The 18,874-nt window shown below is 43.4% G+C and overlaps 1 protein-coding gene across 1 annotated transcript in view; it reads right to left on the minus strand.

The window, feature by feature from the left end:
- The window catches only part of LOC119453677 (cytochrome P450 3A6-like), a 196,716-nt gene that overhangs the window by 22,273 nt on the left and 155,569 nt on the right, over positions 1–18,874 (minus strand). The window contains exons 2-7 of the mRNA XM_049668329.1: positions 15,797–15,896; positions 12,890–12,942; positions 10,359–10,455; positions 8,171–8,296; positions 4,783–5,020; positions 1,558–1,688 (exon numbers count right to left, since the gene is read on the minus strand). Coding sequence (XP_049524286.1) covers positions 1,558–1,688; positions 4,783–5,020; positions 8,171–8,296; positions 10,359–10,455; positions 12,890–12,942; positions 15,797–15,896 — 745 coding nt within the window. The remainder of the gene's footprint in view (positions 1–1,557; positions 1,689–4,782; positions 5,021–8,170; positions 8,297–10,358; positions 10,456–12,889; positions 12,943–15,796; positions 15,897–18,874) is intronic.

Here is an 18,874-nt window from a genome sequence, read left to right on the forward strand (position 1 = left end):
GCTAAGTATAATAATTACAGCTAAATCAAAGGTTAACCAAGTGAAACCAAGACTTAACCAAGCTAAACCAAGCTTTTGCTTTGCATATCCAAGGTTAGCTGAGCTAAGCCGCTGCCATTTCTTCCATAATGTCCCCAAAAGTGTAAAAGAGCAACTTTAAAACATAAATGTTCGCATGATTCTCGAGTACGCCTCCGCGGCTTGGCACCCTCAAAACTCATATATTATACGCAAACTTGAACACGTTCAAAACCGCACTGCGAGGTGTCTTTCTAGAAATCACAAATTCCACAGCAGTATTACATCATTTAAAGAAAACCATGGCTGGCAAACACTCCCACACTGTCGCTTAGCAGCAAAATTAGATATTTGTTTCTGAGTCTACTCCAGTCTCATTGGAATAAATAAGAACTTGTACACTTTCCCGCCCCATTCCATTTCTTTGAGATGTGATCACTAATTAAAAGTTCTTTAAGTACGCTGTAGCACGGATGTTTTCCGCAAATCATTTTTCCCGCTTACATCAGCGCGCTGGAATTAGCTTCCTAAGAATGTTGTTCAACGTAAGCCATGCCCTGAGTTTCATTGTTTCAGTTGTTTTTATTATCTAACCTGTCCGAAACGCCCATGATTGGATTCCTGCGACAAACCATCCTTTCGTTTTCTTGCAACACCTTTTTCTTTCCTTTCTATTTTCTTTGTTTGTTGCGTTTGTACCTTTCTGTACGCTTTTTGAACCAGCTCATTTTTATATTATGTCTTTCTTTAGGAACAAATGTGCACCCCTACAATAATGCCCTTGCGGCGCCGCAGGTACTTGCATGAGTAAATAAAGTAAGTGACCTGGTCAAATCTAAAAATAATTGTGCACCTTTGAAAACTTCTCAAGGGATTAAGAGACTATAGTTCGACGTGTGACGCAAGGATCCGCGCGACAATTGGAATCTCCACTGTGCATATAAGCGACCACGTAGCACATATGTATCAAAAGTAGATGCAAACGCACCAGACAGGAGTGACGAGGGCGGCAGTTTTCCTAGTGCATTAGGGCGGTCGGCTCTGCATGCCAGTATTTCACAGTCGATTAAGTGCGGCTGCCTTGCATATTGAAGGCGTGGAAAACTTTGTCAAATTTTTGGTACAGATACCTTCAATCTTACCGGGCATTTGAGTGGGACGTTATCAGGCATCAAATAAATATGGTAAACTGAAGATGAACGCGAACTCACACGCTTAAATCGCTTCGGCATCCCATTAGTGTTACAGCAAGCTATACATACTTCCGTGGGTAATAAACAATAAATTGAAACTCAATTATTCGAACATCCCGCTTTTTGAGCAAGAACGATGAGAGATTTAAGCAAGATTTGTATAATGTTACTTGCAACTGTCGTATTGGATCTAAATAATCAACACAGTAGAGCCAGGAAGATTGCAGATAAGACGACCACATACTTTTTATTAAAACTAAATTCGTGCTGCAAGCGTTATATATACAAATGTTACTTAATTGCACCTGTCTCTACGTGAGGCCCCAAATATCGGCGCTTTACTAACCTGAGGATTTTTTCGCCGGTACTCAATGATTTCTTCGACCTTTTTGGCCATATCAGCAAGAGGGTTAGCATACACGAAGCTCAATATCATGGCTGGTACCCGAAGAATCCATGCCCAGTGGTATAGGCTCTCTGGAACAAGACGTAATTGAACTTTTGTGACAATCAATAGCAGATTTCTATGTCTCATCGCAAACCACACAAAAAGAACCAGTCCGCATTTGCCTCGCCCTGTTTTTCACGCCACGTAGCAGTAGCACACAAAAATACATACGGTGCGCCGTCTAACGGCGAGAATGTGAAAATATATGAAAATATGGAGTATGTTGGACGCCCCTTCAATTCCGACCAGCAGCGGACTAACTTTGGGGGGGCTTTTTTTATCGTCTTAGAGCCGCCCACACCCCCCGAAAAACATACCCAGTGAGCCAAGTTGGGTTCAAAGATATTCACTGAACAGTGGCACTTATCCAGTGGCCCATAACCACTGTGACCCAAAGTGGCGTCACAGGCTTACTGAAGAGCTGCACACAAGCTGCGTCGCATAGCAGTGACCCGAGTTGGTCAGAAGGTTGGTTTCAACAATGTTCCCTTTCTGCAGCAGCATGATGCTCTAACGGTTAAACCAAACCATGGACTGACCACCCAGCGACGCAAGTACACATTGATCGGGGAAAACGGTTAGAGACGGACATCTGTAGATACAAATATATTGTGATTAACAATTGGTTTTGTGATTAGAAGGAGATGCCTATACAGAACTCACTTAGAGGTTAGAGTATATATTCACAGCATAAGTAAATTTTTGTACCGAAGGTGTGGGCTTGATGAAAACAATGCTGCTCACCAGCAGACATCCTGACAAATTAGGCAGCAATAGCAGACGTACATATAATAATAAACTTACACAGAATAGGCCAATACACCTAAAGTATCTATCAATTATGCTTAACTTCTGCACGTTAAAAGAACAATCTGGAATATAAGCAGTGCTTAGCACATTCATCAATATGCGTGGCCCCAGATTTCCTTCATTGGCGTGTATTTGTTTAGTGTAAGCTGAAAGACGTACATTTTGTACATCGGCGAGCAATAAAGCAATGATCTGAACGCAGGTTCACCTGCGAAGTGGCATTTTACTGTTGTTTAGTAGCACAGGGGATATGCGTAACATTATGATTTATTTTGACAGGAATTAGTGTTACCTGGTTAATACTCTTCTAAAGTACGTGCTCGTAAAATCGCGAACTTGAAATTCTGAATATCTGCAAGTGAAAAGAGGGCCTCACATTGAATTATATTATTTTTGTAACACAACTAAATTATTTGGCTTTTTCTATTCATATTTCATCAACTACCCTGCATAGCAAATATGAAAAATAACGAGTGAGTTATGATGGAAGTGTAAGCTGCATTGGTAATCGGTAAGGAAGACATAATTAGGCTACAACAAAACAGTATTTAACGCGTAGTGGCATATTATTAACGAGAAAGGCAATGACAAAAATAATAAGGTGGGTTATGCAGAGCTCTTTGAAAAATGCGTTGTTAGAAGAAGCCGGAAAGTTTCTTAATCATTCTCATAAACTATGGCGTTAGGAAGGTCGTTCCAAAGACGAATGGCTCTTGGAAAAGTGGAGGAGTTGAATGAATTAGTAGTTAAATGAAGATATATATATATATATATATATATATATATACATACATACATACAGGGTGTCGCAGCTATCACGCAGCACGATTTAAAAAAAGAGGAGCGGCGTTGCGCGAAGCCAACCTAGTGCGTATTGTTTCCAGTACAGTGGAGTAGCCGCCCGTAATTTTTTCGTTACTGAGTTTTAAATAATTAATTGTATTCATTATCTAACTCGAGAAGTACTGTCCAAATTATCAAAGTGTCAATGAGAAAGTTGTAGAGCAACATGACAAACTCCCGATACAGCTTTCTCTTGCTCAATACTTGCTACATAAATGTGTTTTTCCCAGTGTGAAAGAAGCCCGCGAATACACGCAGAATTGCCGCACGACTGGCCGCTCGAGGCACTTTGCGTGTATTCGCGGGCTTCTTTCATGCTCGGAAAAACACTTTTATTTTGCACGTATTCAGCTACAGAAAGCTGTATCGGGAGTTTTTCATGTTGCTCTACAACTTTCTCATTGAAACTTGGATAATTAGGACAGTACTTCTCGAGTTAGATAATTAATTACAATTAAATAATTAAATCTCAGTAACGTAAAAATACTGGCGGCTACTCCACTGTACTGGAAACAATACTCACTAGGTTTGCTTCGCGTAACGCTGTTCCTCTTTTTTTTAAATCGTGCTGCGTGATAGCTGGGACACCCTGTATATATTGCTATAGAAATGACGCATCTAATGCAGCCGGAGTTTCCGGAACATGTTCTCACCAGTGTGAGTGAGATGCTACTCGGCTGAGTTAACTATAGCAGCACAGTACTATGGAGCCCGATTAAAGGCAGCCAGGGCAACAAAACTATTGGTTCATCTACCAAATCGCATAGGAGCGGTTGAAGTTGGCGTTACATGATGTGCTGTCGCTGCTGCATATACCGATCACACGAGCTAAACCATATTTGTTCTCCTGTTAGAAAACCTGTTAGGAGCACCAAACAAAAGTAAGGCGATATTACAGTACTTAGCTCGAAAGCACCCGAATGATATTTTTAGGTGCAGAAGTGATGTTTTTCATGTGGTACATTTGTCGTGCGGTGCAAGCCAGGTCTGACAAAAATGCAGTCACGTGAACAGACAAAATGTAATCACTCATTGAACGTCTAGCACGGAAGGGTGACTGCGCATTGCTACAACGGTAGTGCATAGCATAGTTCGCCGAGGCTGTCACTTTATCGACGCGTACAAATAAAGGGGAAAGACAGATTACTGAAGCACCTTTAATTAATTAATTAAATCTCAGTAACGTAAAAAATACTGGCGGCTACTCCACTGTACTGGAAACAATACGCATTAGGTTTGCTCCGCGTAACGCCGTTCCTCTTTTTTTAAATCCTGCTGCGTTATAGCTGGGACACCCTGTATATATATATATATATATATATATATATATATATATATATAGAGAGAGAGAGAGAGAGAGAGAGATAGGGACATCTCTAGCACGTGATTGGCTTTTCCCACTTCCCACACATACAATTTTCCAGTCTGATAGTACTCCTAATGCTGACGCGATGAAAGACCTGCACTCACGACCAAGGTTGTAAAAGAATCCTGATGTGAGGTTCGGCATGACAGCGAGGGCCTTCGTAAACAGGGGTAACTCGGCATTCCTCTGCACGTTCGTGTCGATTCCATAAGCCGCTTTGCTGATCATGTCGAACGTGAAGCGTTCGCAGACGCTGTTGATGTCCACCTCGGTTCCACGGTCGGCGTGCTCGCCCAGAACATGTATAAACTCATCCTGGGCGTGGAGCAGCGAGGGCATCACCTGTATAGAGTTAGTGAGAAGGTTTTTGAAGCACTGGCGTCGGCACAAATATTGCTCGCAACGTTGAAAAGTGGCCTAATAACACCTCAGGTACATCTTAAAAGGTTCACTTGCACTAAACGCTAATCGTACTTTTTAGGGGGGGATGATTGTCTTTTTACAGCGAAGCTGTTAGTCCGACTAGAAGATCTCAAAAACGTTAAATGCCTATTTTCATGGTTTTCGGAAGAAACTAAATCACTAACAAAGTTTACATTTTGGACAAGTTTGATGAATGTTATGTAACGCGCAGGCTTGAGCCGCCTCCTTAGAGGCTCAGTTGATGCGGTGTTGAAAGCCACTCTGATCGAGTGGCTTTCAAAGGATGTTATCTGGCCCAGGCGCTAAATCTGTCTCATAATTTACTTTTGAGGTACCAGCTCATTCCACTGGCCATGTTACTTCGTGCCGAAGGAAACAGTCTGAACCGCTTTATCAACTGCAGCTGTCACGTAAAAGCTGATAGTCTTCTAGATATCATGACAGCTGAATTTTGCTGTCCTTGACATTGACGCGATTTCTGTGGTGCATTTGTTCTGGCGCTTTATGCCACTGAAGATTTACCGAAACGAGGGGAACTTCTCTAGGTTCCAGCGAAGAATCGCTGTCCACGCGTAGAACAATGATCATTAATGGGGAGTCACAGCTGAGAAATGTCGCTCGATGAACGGGTCCTTGTAGCGTCCACCCAAACTTCCTCATCACTGTTGCGAGACTGTGAATGGACGTCTTCACAGAGAATGACTTCACATTAGAGCACTTGCCACAAATGCTGAAAACCGATTAGAAGACCCATTCCAGGCTCCATGTCAACTTTCAACGCCACCTGATTGTCTGCAAGACTCTTGCCTTCGTTGCGTAACTGTTGAAAAAAAATAATGTTCAGTGATGGCAAGGTGACGTGAGGGCACAATTAAGGCATGGGGCCAGCTCAATGACGACGTTATCTGTGCCACCCTGACGTCACAGTGGAGCCTCCGCCATCTCGCGCTTTTCTGCTACAGAGACGCGTGTACTTTCGATAGCGTTCCGCGTCAGCACCGTTTCCCGTACATCTTCAATTGGAGCTTTGATACTTCACTTCACTTTGTACCAAGTCGCTCTGAAAAACGACCTTTCGTTTTTATTCAAGAAGTATTCAAGCTCTTAGACTGGGAAGGATTAGGAGTGAGGATCAACGGTGAATATCTCAGCAACCTTCGGTTTGTAGATGACATTGTCCTATTTAGCAACACTGGGGACGAATTACAGCAAATGATTGTGTACCTTAATCGAGAAAGTGTAAGAATTGGGTTGAAGATGAATATGCAGAAGACAAAGATAATGTTCAATATAGCCTGGCAAGGAAACAAGAATTCAGGATCGTCACTCAGCCTCTAGAGTCTGTAAAGGAGTACGTTTATCTAGGTCAATTACTCACAGGGAACCCTGACCATGAGAAAGATATTTACAGAAGAATAAAATTGGGTTGGAGTGCATACGGCAGGCATTGCCAAATGCTGACTGGAAGATTACTACTGTCGTTGAAAAAAAAAAAGTGTACAATCATTGCATTCTACCGGTGGTAACATATGGGACAGAAACTTGGAGGTTAACAAAGAAGCTCGAGAACAAGGGAAGGACCGCACAAAGAGCGATGGAACGAAAAATCTTAGGAATAACGTTAAGAGACAGGAAGAGAGCGGTGTGGATCAGAGACCGAACAGGGTTAGCTAATATTCTAAATGACATTAAGAGGCAAAAATGGAGCTGGGCAGGCCATGTAATTCGTAGTATGGATAACCGGTGGATCATTATAGTTACAGAATGCATACCAAGAGAAGGGAAGCGCAGTCGAGTACGGAAGAAAACCAGGTGGGGTGATGAAGTTAGGAAATTCGCAGGCGCAAGTTGGAATACGCTAGCGCAAGACAGGGGTAAGTGGAGATCGCAGGGAGAGGCCTTCGTCTGCAGTGGACATAAAATATAGGCTAATGATGATATAAGGTATTCATTAAATATTTATTTATCAGTGAGAACAGGCCTGACACCTTGCCACTTGCAGCCCCCCCCCCCCTCCCCCCTACCACAACCAATACACAGTCGGCGCGCCACTGCGCATACTTTGTCTAATATGTAGCGTGTGCTTTGCATCGCTCTCAATCAATAATGGCAACCTAAGCTTCTGTTCCCTTACATTTTATTTCTTCATGTAGTTTATTATTATGCGCTTCCCGTAATTCGTTTTTTTTTTCAGGTTCGTTAGTAGCGGAAGTTTGTCTTTGACGTTTGCGGGATATCCTTCCCTTTGGTAACCGGTTCTTGTTGGCTTACCCCAAATGACGAAAAATATAGTAAAATCACTATTTTAATATCCAAGTGCAGTAAAAATCGATTACGCATGAACAATCCTTCACCGCACTCTTGGCATTTGCGTAATATATAGAGGAGAGGGCGACATCTTTCTTCGCAAGAATGCTTCTTCAATATTTATGAAGATGCATCAATAATTGCAAGTTAGACGATATATGTATGCTAGAATTAAAATGATGCAGCATGTATTCAATTCATATTATGGCTTTCCATGTGTAAGTAGAAATACTTCAGCGGTTTGTAGAAGAAATTAAGCGCGTTTTTGTTATTTATTATGGGTAAACGCAATTTTTTAAACCTTTTTGTTTCCTAATAGCTGAGCGAGAATGGGGGTACTGTTTCCTGGCATAAAAAAAGGTTTTCTGGCTGATAACCTGTCTGGCGCAAAAAAGGAACTCAATAAACCATGACTAAAATGAACATGAGAAATTCAGCGCATTTCTGAATTTCGTAGTTAGAAATAGCGTCCTCGCTCTTCAGTACTTGTTTTTGTAACATCAATTACGTTGCATGAGTTTATACTTGCACTGACACGGATTCTAAAACCAAAAAACACAATTTCAGTCAAAGGAACTCCTCCGCCGAAGCATTCTTTTACAGTGTATCCCTTAATGTTGCGGCCTGCTCAGGCAAGAAAGTTATTTTTTAAGTTTGTCGAAAGAACGTGATAGTTAAATTTACGAGAATAAATTCACATTCCATGTATACTCTATTTGTATCTAGATGCAGCCAGTTGAGATGCCATGTACATTCACTTACCGCCTTTAGCTTCGATGCGGTGAAGAATTTCGACATACATGTTCGTGCTGTCTTCCAAACATAACCTTTGGACAGGATCATGTACTTGGCCAAGACAGGGTCCATCTCGTAGATATGCATCATGCGCTGAGGGAGAAGAACTTTGTGGTGAGCTGCTTGGAACTTTTTCTTTATTTTTCTGTTATTTCAGCCACCCGCAAAAAAAAAAGTTGCATCAGCAAACTTACGTCACTTCATTTTGCAAATGGCGCTTTAATAGCAGCTAACAGTATGCGAAGTGATGACCGAAGAATGGGTCAATGTCTCGTCGTATGCTGCCTCAAGACATCAAGGCTGCTAAAATTGAGACCCTCTCTATGAGATGAGCCAGCAGAAGGTGGGCAACGTTCTGCTCGATTTCTTGTCACGGACAACCACATGAAACCAACAGCCCGATATTCCAAGGAAAGCAGAGGAAATATAGCTCAATCGGTAATGCGTCACGGAGGTTGTGGGCTCGACTCCCACCAGCAGCAATTTGTCTTTTTCACTGTCATTTCCCAACGACGCTTTTCTATATATTTGAGTAAAGTAGTTTAATCAGCTTCTTTCTTTCGTTGCCTTTATTTTCTATGGAGTTCACACACTAGAGTTTGCAAAGTTTTAATACCCAATCGCCTACATATATTGGCTAGATTATTTAAGGCGAAACAAGTGCCCGTCTTGATAGTATTCATGCAACGTAATAAGCCAGAAAAAGACACCAGGGACAGCATAGGGGAAATTACTTGTAGTGCTTATTTGAATTAAAGAAATGATAAATTAATGGAAATGAAAGTAAATGAAAAATAAGCCGCAGTTTTGCCCGAAAGGCGAAGCATGGATTGCAATAGCAAACTAGCAGAAAGCTATACAAAGTAAGGATAGTAGTTTTATCCGCACGCATAGTGTCAGCGCGTACAGGCAAACATGAACACATTACATTGGATGACCGCGGACACTCGCTGTCAAAACGCTGGGGTGAGGAAGCGCGGCTGCAGCGAACGAAGTGACCTACCTGCTGTTTATCGCTTCAACGAAAACTAAGCTACGAGAACACCCCACGCACAACCGCTTTCAAGATAAGCCGCGCGCGACCGCGCGCAGCCGCGCAGAGTACGCAGTTGATGCCGGAAGACAACGCACCTCCCCCCCCCCCCCCCCAACTACCTCCCGCCCTGCCTCCCTCCCTACGCGCGCGAGACTGAGCCGCGATTGTCGGTTCTCCATGCACACGGTCGTGAAATGCGTAGTTGCTGTCGGAAAACAATGCCCCCTCCCCCCCTCCTATACCCCCGCGGCCAGTCACACAACGGTAGACGGCGCGTGCCCTTTCAGCTTCCCTCTCTTGCGCACGCCAGATTAAGCCGCGATCGTCGGCTCCCCTCGCGCGTTTTTCCTCGCACATACAGCATACTGCGCGCGGCGACGGTGTTATCGCAGTTGGATTGTACACAGAACACCACGGTGACGATGACGGCAGAAATGCGCTTAGAGTGTCCATATAATTGCTATCGAAATTAAACAACTCGCCGACGAACCCACATCTTCGCATTACGCGTGGGATGCACTTACCAATTGAGCTACAGCGGCGCCGCGAATACTTGTAATCTGATGCAATTTGTAATCTACTACGTTATTCTGCGTTATTCTGCTGTAGCAGAATAACGTTAGCAGAATACTACGTTATTCTGCTGTAGGTGTACGTTTTTATTTACCGTGTCTTTTATAGTGATTATTTTGGTCATTTTCTTCTAACATAGAGACGTAATTTTGCATTTATGGCCTAATCTTCGTTCGTAATATAATCGGTTTTGTTTGACCAATTCCACTACTTTAGTAATAACGCGCTTTTTTTTTCTTCCGCGTACATTTGATTAGAGCAATAAAACTCCGAGCCGGGCTTATGCTTTACGGCATGTCTAGTTGTTCGCTCGCCTTACTTTTCTCGATAGTGAAAATATTTCTTATCAGCGAGATATCCTCGCTATGACACATGTAGTAAAAAGATATCATCAAAAGCTTCTATTTGGCTCGATCATGTCCCTCATTCCAGCGCAGAAAACAATCGTAGTCGACACAGCATTATCGCACTGGACGGAAGGCCCATATATTGGGAAGCCAATAAAGATATCGACGGTAGGTCCCGTTATTATCGACGTATACTTACCCCGCGGCCGTTAAACTTGCTTGCGTCCTTGATGAATATATCATTTATCATGTCCAGATCCTTGACGATCATAAATGGGGTATCACCTACAAAGAAGCTAAAGGACGCATGAAATAAAAGTCAATCACGAATGTTCAATTTATTAGTGCAGGTATAACAATAAGTTGTGTTGAGATAACAGTACTCTGGAGCGAAATAAAAAGTCTAAACGTAAACTATAGCCTGCTTCAGTAGGCTTGCCTTTGCGGCACAAAAAAAATAGCTAAACATGTTTTCTGGACAGCCGCATTTTATTTACTTCTCGTGGGCGTTAGAGCACGCGTCAAGTGCACCAGCAGTTTTCATGCATAGCGTCTTTCCTCGGAAAAGTGCACTAAGACTAAATACAAGATGCAGAAAATGTCACGTCGGAGAAAACTAATTCCACATTTGATATGGAAACATGGCATCCGCACTGGCCCGGCACGTTCATTGTACAGCAATAGACAAATTAGGGTTCAGAATAATTAGCTTTCACTCGCCTAATTATGTCCACGTTTGCGCCATTGGCGCAGGTGTCTATCGCAAGAATCCGAAAGTATTTGCGCGAAATGTATAACAATATAAGCAAATAAAAAAAATGCGCAGCAGTCCACGTGCACGGATTCGAACTCTGCTTCCACCGAGTGCGAGTCAGAGGTTTTACTTGTTTAAAGCATCTGCCATTTCGGCCGTATAATATAGTGAGGACTACTGCCACTGCAGAGCACGGGCGCCCGACTATCTGCTATGATTGGCTGACGCTATGCAATCGGCAACATACCCATAAACTAGCGCAGAAAATGAATAATTCGTTCAAGGCAAGCGGTAGGAGGAGAAAGGCAAAATCGGAACGAGAAGAAAAAAAAAAAAGACCGTTTTTATACACTTCAGTGCCTGTGCGCATTACCCTCAGACTGGATATTTTTTTTACTTATTTATTTTTTCTCGATGGGAGACTGCTCCGCGCACATATGCGGCAAAACCAACTGACACCGCGAGAAAAAGTGCAAGACTTGCAGCGTATAATATTTTGACTATGCCCATGCTACCGCAGAAACGAATAATGGACCTGGAGAGTGGTGACAGGCTGAAGCGCTACGATTTGCTGACGCCACGCTCTGCAGCTGATATATCAACCAGCGCCAAGCTAAATAAATTTAAACAAAGCGAGAGGTATAAACCGAAAGGCAGAGCGCAATAGACAAGCAAGAAGAAACCTTGTTTGTCCGCTTCCCTATCAACGCACGGCGCCACCTCCGCAAACAAGATATGTACTTTACAATCTACATTGCACTTTTGAACAGCGAAGCTCCTTAAGGCTGCCGTAATTTGTGGTTCGTGGTTCGTATCAAGAAACTGCCGCGCCGTAGCCATGACAACCAGGAGGGCGGAGGAGGGTGGCGCGGCGCTTGCGCACGCGGTCTCCTCCTCTCCAGCTCCCTCCCTTCCTGACCCCCACCTCTCTTCTCTCCGCGGCGCGCTGAGCCAGGAGAAATAAAAAAAAATTACTCCATGTCCCGCTAAACGGAACCATGTGTCGATGCCCAGCAGCGGGGAGATGGTTAGCTTGAGCGTAAGATGGTGTAATCGGCTTCGCGTTGCCGCGCCGCCTCGGGATCCACCGCTCGACGTTGGCAACACCGCATATCCACGAAGTGAATGATGATAAGTGGGCGAAGCACCGGGGGGCCATTCGGGCAAAACACCGGAAGCGTTCTCCGGAAGCCGGACCGGAAGTGGAACCGCAAGCGGAAGCCGTCTTCCGGTTACAGCTTCCGGAAGCCGGAGCATGCTCAGTGCGGGTGTGGACGCCGCACGGCGGAGGGAGGGAGGGAGTGACATAGCCCCGACCATACGTCACCAGATAGGCACCGAAGTTGTACGGAAAAAGAGCGGAGAATACGAATACTCCTTGCGCGTGCGCAATACACTTGAAATACTAACAAGAGTTGCAGCATACCATAGTAAACGCGCTTGCGGGATGGCCTAGCTGGCGCCGTCAGGTATGGAGTACCGAGCAAGCGGAAAAAGCCACAGATCTTCCCACAAACCTTACTAGACGTAGATGTGCCGCTAGTCTCTGCGGAAAATTTAAGCATGACAATCCAGCAACAATGAGAATCAATGAGAGCTTCAACTTCGCCCTTATGACTTCCGATGGCGTGGCGACTTTCCAAATGGATCATTTTGCACAATGCATTGCGCTGTAAACGCCACAATGCTCGATGAATACCCACGTCCACTGTTTAGTAATCGCCTTTCTGCGTTTAGAAACCTATTAGTGCTTGAATATTAAGAAAGATGCAGCGTAATAAGTAATGTCACAAGAACGAGAAGGACTACGATTAGACAAATACATGCGCTAAGCATCATTCCAAAGGTGGCTGAACGTTCACAGTGCCCGAGTTTCCCCTAGTGATTGTTGCGGGAAAATGTATGGTGAAAACCACTGCCTCACTGCTGCTCAGGGGGGCGTTTGCTGCGTGAGTCAGCGAACACTACCAACTTACCCAAAAACGTCGCCGTAGATTTCACACCATCGGTCCAGGTTTTTGATGATATTCTGGAAAGAGAATCCTTCCATCATTTCTGCCGATTACTCGAGGAACGGACCGGTGTTCTCAATAAAAATACACTCGTACTTTATATGGTTTCAATTATTCGCACGGTGAGTTTATTTCAGTATATATATATATATATATATATATATATATATATACAGTCAGAACTGTCATAGTATCTTATATATGTCAAGACGTGGCCTCTCTACACTTGGACATGACTCATTTTTTTTTATGAGTCATGCGCCCAGATGACGCTTTCACACGGTGATAGGCGGTAATTCTACAACTAAGTGTTTTGAGATCATTGTTTACAGTAATTCAGGAGCGCATAGTATGCGTTCATGCAAAACATTCTATGTTATTGCGTGTGCATCAAAGTTATCGCAGTATACAATGAGAATGCAAGACGAATGATTGAAAAATCGACAGTTGCACCAACATAATGCTGTGCAAGGACACATAAATTAAAACATACATGAAGTTTGATGCGAATCACGTAGAATAATGGCACAATTGGACAAGAAAAATTCTATGCGCCAGTGAATATACACCAACAGAATGTTATACGAACATTCACGGGGACAAATGGAATGTTGAATCGCACGTTGCAATACAATAAAGTACACATCCTTGCGTTTTCATTCGCCCTTCAACTAAGGACATTCACATACCTGTCATTAAGTCATTTTGATGCTGAACTGAAGTTCCTCCAGTCAAGCGACCTGTTTGAACGACTGTGACACTCCAGCGTTCCTTTGTGTAACACTCCTGCGTTTCTCTTTCATCGCCCTCCCTTTCTATGTGTGTGCATTTTTTCTTTCTCTTTTTGTCTACCCTTACTCCTTCCCTAGTGCAGGGTAGCAAACTCGGGAAGGGGTAAGAGAGAGAGTGAGAGAGGAAAGGCAGGGAGAGGAAAGGGTAAGAGGAGACGGAAGGATTAGGGGATCTTCCGTTTAACATCCCTGTCTTTCTAATCTCATTTATCGCTCTCTCTCTCTCTTGACGCTGAACACGACGTCACGGGTTTGATTCCCAGCCGCGGAGGTCAGTTTCCGATGATGGTGGAATGCAACAACATTCGTGTACCATACTTTGGGTGCCCAGAAAGAAGCCCGTGGTGCCAAAATTAATTCACATTTATCCAATACTCTCTCCATCATACTCAATGGTGCTGTTTCAGATGCTAAAGCAAGTAATTTTCAATTTCGTTTACTTGCTAACACGATATCTACACACGTGTAAATAACGAGGCCTTTCTTTCAGGATTTCCTGCTTGTCAGCACCACGAAGTCTGCAGTTGTTTTTTGATAACGCTTGAGTGGTTACAAACCAATTGACTAAATTCGATTGAGCTTACTTTAGTAGATCCATGTGTTATAAGCTCGGGCTTGCATAGTAGAAACCCGTGGCCCATCTCCTGCCCACAAAGTAACGGTGGGCATTTGCGTTACCACAAGGTAACGCAAGTCACTGGGCATTTTGTATGGTGGTGAACTACTGTGTCACTGATACAGCGCAATAACTATCCATCGCGATGATTTCTTTCTGCATTGCATTTTACTTCAGTTTTGAGAAATGAAATAATCACTAAAAAGAAAAAAATCCTTATGGAATTATATAATCAATAGAAATAACCGTGCCTGGATGGCAAATTGCTTCTCATTAGAGAGGTAACAATATTATTCATTCATTAGTATGCTTTTACCATTAAAGACACTGCAAGTGGGAGTGCTGGTGTAATTGCAACATTTTAGGACAATATTCAATAATTAATTATTGATTGATAAGCGCTTAACGTTGGCCTACTTAGTTCGGATTCATTTCGGAAAAAGTGGCACAATAGAAGGCGACACATAAGACTAAACGAGAGGACATGCGCCTGACAAAAAAGGCACCTCTCCAGCCGCATAGTATTATGCGTCGTCTTATGTGCCATGCTATCAATGATCAACATAATTATAAAATATGCGCTGGACACAGTGTACCTGTTGGATAAATAGCAATGAGTCAAAATAAAAGAATAAAAACTATTAGCTCTGGCACAGAAAAATGTTTCAAGCTATTCCCATCGGACAGGAATTTTTTTTCCACATATTTAGAGAGATTTGCGTAGCTTAACTACGCAAATAATGTTGTTTTCGCCCAGCGGAATGCCCGAACAATTGAGATGACAGCAATATTCTGAATTACAGAGGGTAAATAAAGTTTGGATATTGGCTACAGCGAATGCCAGCTATGTTATGCAGCGCTACATGCTGTTCAAGATACTATATGCAAAAGCACGCAAAAATGCTGTTGTATGACGGCTCCCCTTTGAAAAGAAACACATGAACTTTGCTGCCCATGTGGGGTTGCTCATAAGTTGTTGTTTTTTTACATTGAGACTTTTTCAAATTAGGTAATTTTTGTGAGCGTTGACGTCTTATGTGTTCACACAAGACACAGTGTGCGGACATTTAGGACGTATCTCAGCGACAATCCATGCTACAATGTTATCCGTGTATTATCATTTACTCTGCACCATGCTCTGGTTACGTCATATTTCGTGAAAAGACAAGAAAAATAAACTGATTGACCACTGAAGGGAATACACTAAACTTACATATAAACTTTAACCTGTTTAACTGTTTAAACTGACCAGTGCTGGTAGGCAAACGTTTTGATAGGGTGAAGTGTCATTGCGATATGGCGATTGTCGCTCCCGGATGCTTGATGTCGTGTGCCAATTTTCACACCATGGTATGAATGGGTTTTAATACATCATTATTCTCTATATACAACATCGTACAAAACGCCGCCATTAAAAAAACATAGTATAAGATTTAACATTCACTTAATTTCACTTTTACATACCGGTTTCCCGAACTCGTCAGAGTTGCCATTGATGAGGCTTCGAAGCGGCACTGTCGGCACTCCTGTGCCTCGAAAAGCGTCGAAACATTTGCGACGCTGACTGCAACAAAGAATAGGGGGCGGTAAGATCATGTATCTCGTCAGTACCTTCAACTTCCGGGAAGTATAAGAGCTGCAGTAGTATAGTTAAGATGCAAAAGCTGTGTTCCGCTATTGCGAGGGCCAAATGATGAACGCATCTGTTAGTAAAGATAGATTAATCAGAAACATGCAAGTCGCTGCTGAAATGGCTCCAAGAAAACGTTTTTAGGCCGTTAAAAGGACACTCCTCAAAGCGCAATGTGTGTATAGCGCGTCTTTCCGCTTTGCGAGGGCACAGGCAAGCGAGAGGTGCGCCATCATTTTTTTTTTTTTTTTGGGGGGGGGGGGGGGGGGGGCTTTGTGCATATGTGTGAGTTGCGAGAGGAATATCTGGGCACTTTGCCTCTGTACTACGGAGGAGGACGCACTGTGCTCTGTTACTGCCTAGCGGAGCTGCCCTCCGGAATAAGCCCTATCTCCGCTCTCGTATTTTATTGTACTGTGCAGCATGTGTGCGTCTCAATGTAAATTAAGTAACGTTCGAAATGACATTACTGATATTTCCATGCAGTAAAAAGATAAGTATTTCGTGGCGTAGCAGTAACGTGACGGCACTCCTGACTGTCGATCTGTTTTTGTACGTGACGTTTTTTTTTTATAATTTAACTTTTTTTTATATAATCTGCATTACAATATGTGGATTCCACCTTTGACTTCCCCATTTCTTCTTTACCTAGGTTTTACCACCACGCCTGGTACGGAGCACTCCTGCCAAGGGGATAAAAGCTACCCGGCATAAAATGCGGGGGTGGTGATTTAGGTAGATGCCGCTTTAGCGGTCACCGAACAGTTAATAATGACACGTTGTTACTGCGAATTTCTCATACTGTATGCTTCGCCATTAGGATCGGCCGAGCCAGAAACCGGTCTCGGTCGATCGTAATGGTAAGAATCGTAATCGTAAGAAACCGGTCTTGGACGGCAGGCTAGGGACGAACGGGGCGACGCGTGTCCTCCTCCGTAGTACCTAGGCATAGTACCTAGGCTAGGTTCCAGGAGATCGCTTCCGGCAACAGACGGAAATAGACAGACAGGAAGGAGATCAACAATTTCAGACGCATCGCGCCACATTGTCGCATCGTATGAAAACATCGGGATGGCAGCGTTTTTAAACTTTGGGATAGTAAAAAAACTTGTGCAGCACACCGCGCTTTTCGCAAGACCTTATGTTTGCTTCTTCATTACGTGACGTAGCTCACCCTGGCGGCCACGTGAGCGCGTCAGCGCTAGTACGCGCGCTGCGATTGGCGTATCTATCTTTAATAGAAACCGTCAAAGTCTCTCCTATATTGTGTGTAGGTTCTTTGTGCGTTAGCACACATAACTCCGGATTGTCGCACCCCCTTGCGGCCCCAGCTGTAAGTTGCATGATGATGATGATGATTTATTGGCATCCCCTTTGAAACGGGGCGGCGACAAATAGTCACCTAGCCTGCTTGATTTAATCAGGTATACTATACATGTTCTTTATCTTGCATTTTTGTATACCTATCATTATTTTTCTTTTTCAAAAATTTACCTTGTACCGCTGCCTATGATTTTAAGAGATCAGGTCGCATCCATCTTTTCCCTACTTTTTTTCCACCAGTACTCTAATCGTCTCTTGCTGATCTCTACGGCTGATCTGTTTATGTTTCCTTCCACTTTAAACCCAAGCGCTTCTGGGAGTTGCACGTTACCTACGGTTCTCGCTGGGTGGATCCCGTCGCATTCCATTAGGATGTGCTGAGTGGTCTCTGGATCTTTACTGCAGCATACACATGTCTCATCTAATTCCGAATATTTGTTCCGATATGTTTTCGTCCTTAGGCAACCGGCTCGAGCCTCAAATAGCAAGGCACTGCCCTTTGTGTTATCGTACAGAGTTTCCCTTCTAATTTCTTTCTTCTCATTCTTGTAAATCTCCATTGTCCTTTTCGTTTCCATTCTTTGCATCCAATTCACGGTCTCTATTTCTCTCACTTTCTTTCTGATGACCCCTGGTTGTCTATTTACAGTTTCGATTATCCTGTACTTGGTTGCCAACTTCCTTGACCTCTTCCTCCATTCTGTGTCCACGCTTTTCATGTAGAGATACTTGTGCACTTTAGCTGCCCATTTATTTTCATCCATGTTCCTGAGCCTTTCTTCAAAACTAATTTTGCTTTGTGCTTCTCTGACTTCAAAAGAGGCCCAACCCATGTCTCCATGCACTGCCTCATTTGTCGTATTACCGTGTGCTCCCAAAGCCAACCGGCCTACTGATCTTTGGTTAACTTCCAAACCCGCCAATATATCCGATTTTAAGCATATAATGGCATTTGCGAATGTTAGCGCTGGCACCATAACTCCTTTCCAGATTCCACGCACCACCTCATACTTATTGTGGCCCCACAGTGCTCTGTGTTTCATTAATGCTGCATTCCGCTTCCCCTTTATTTTCAGATTATCTTGGTGGTTGATTGAGTAATTCTTTCCTTCGTTTATGTGTACGCCGAGGTACTTATATTGCTTCACTATGGGTATTACTTGCTGTTGAATTGACACCACGAAGTTACTCGTGTGCTCATTAAAGATCATAATCCCTGATTTCTCTGTGCTAAACTTAAGGCCTAGATTTGTCGCTGCGTTCCCACAGATATTCGCAAGTATCTGTAAATCTTTTTTATTGTCCGCTAGTAGCACAATGTCGTCTGCGTACATCAGTCCAGGGATCTTCTGTTGCACCATTTGTCCATTACGCATGTAGGATAAATCAAAACCTAATTTGCTGTTTTCCAGTCGTCTTTCTATGCCCTTGACGTAAAGCGTGAACAACAATGGTGACAGAGGGCATCCTTGCTTCAATCCTTGGTGAATTCCCACCATTTCATTTCCTTTTCGGCCTTCCCATGCCACTTGTACTTGGTTGTCTCGATATATCTCCCTCAGCAGCTCCACGAAATCGTCATCTATGCC

This window comes from Dermacentor silvarum, chromosome 5 (assembly GCF_013339745.2).
Source record: "Dermacentor silvarum isolate Dsil-2018 chromosome 5, BIME_Dsil_1.4, whole genome shotgun sequence".
NCBI lineage: Eukaryota > Metazoa > Arthropoda > Arachnida > Ixodida > Ixodidae > Dermacentor > Dermacentor silvarum.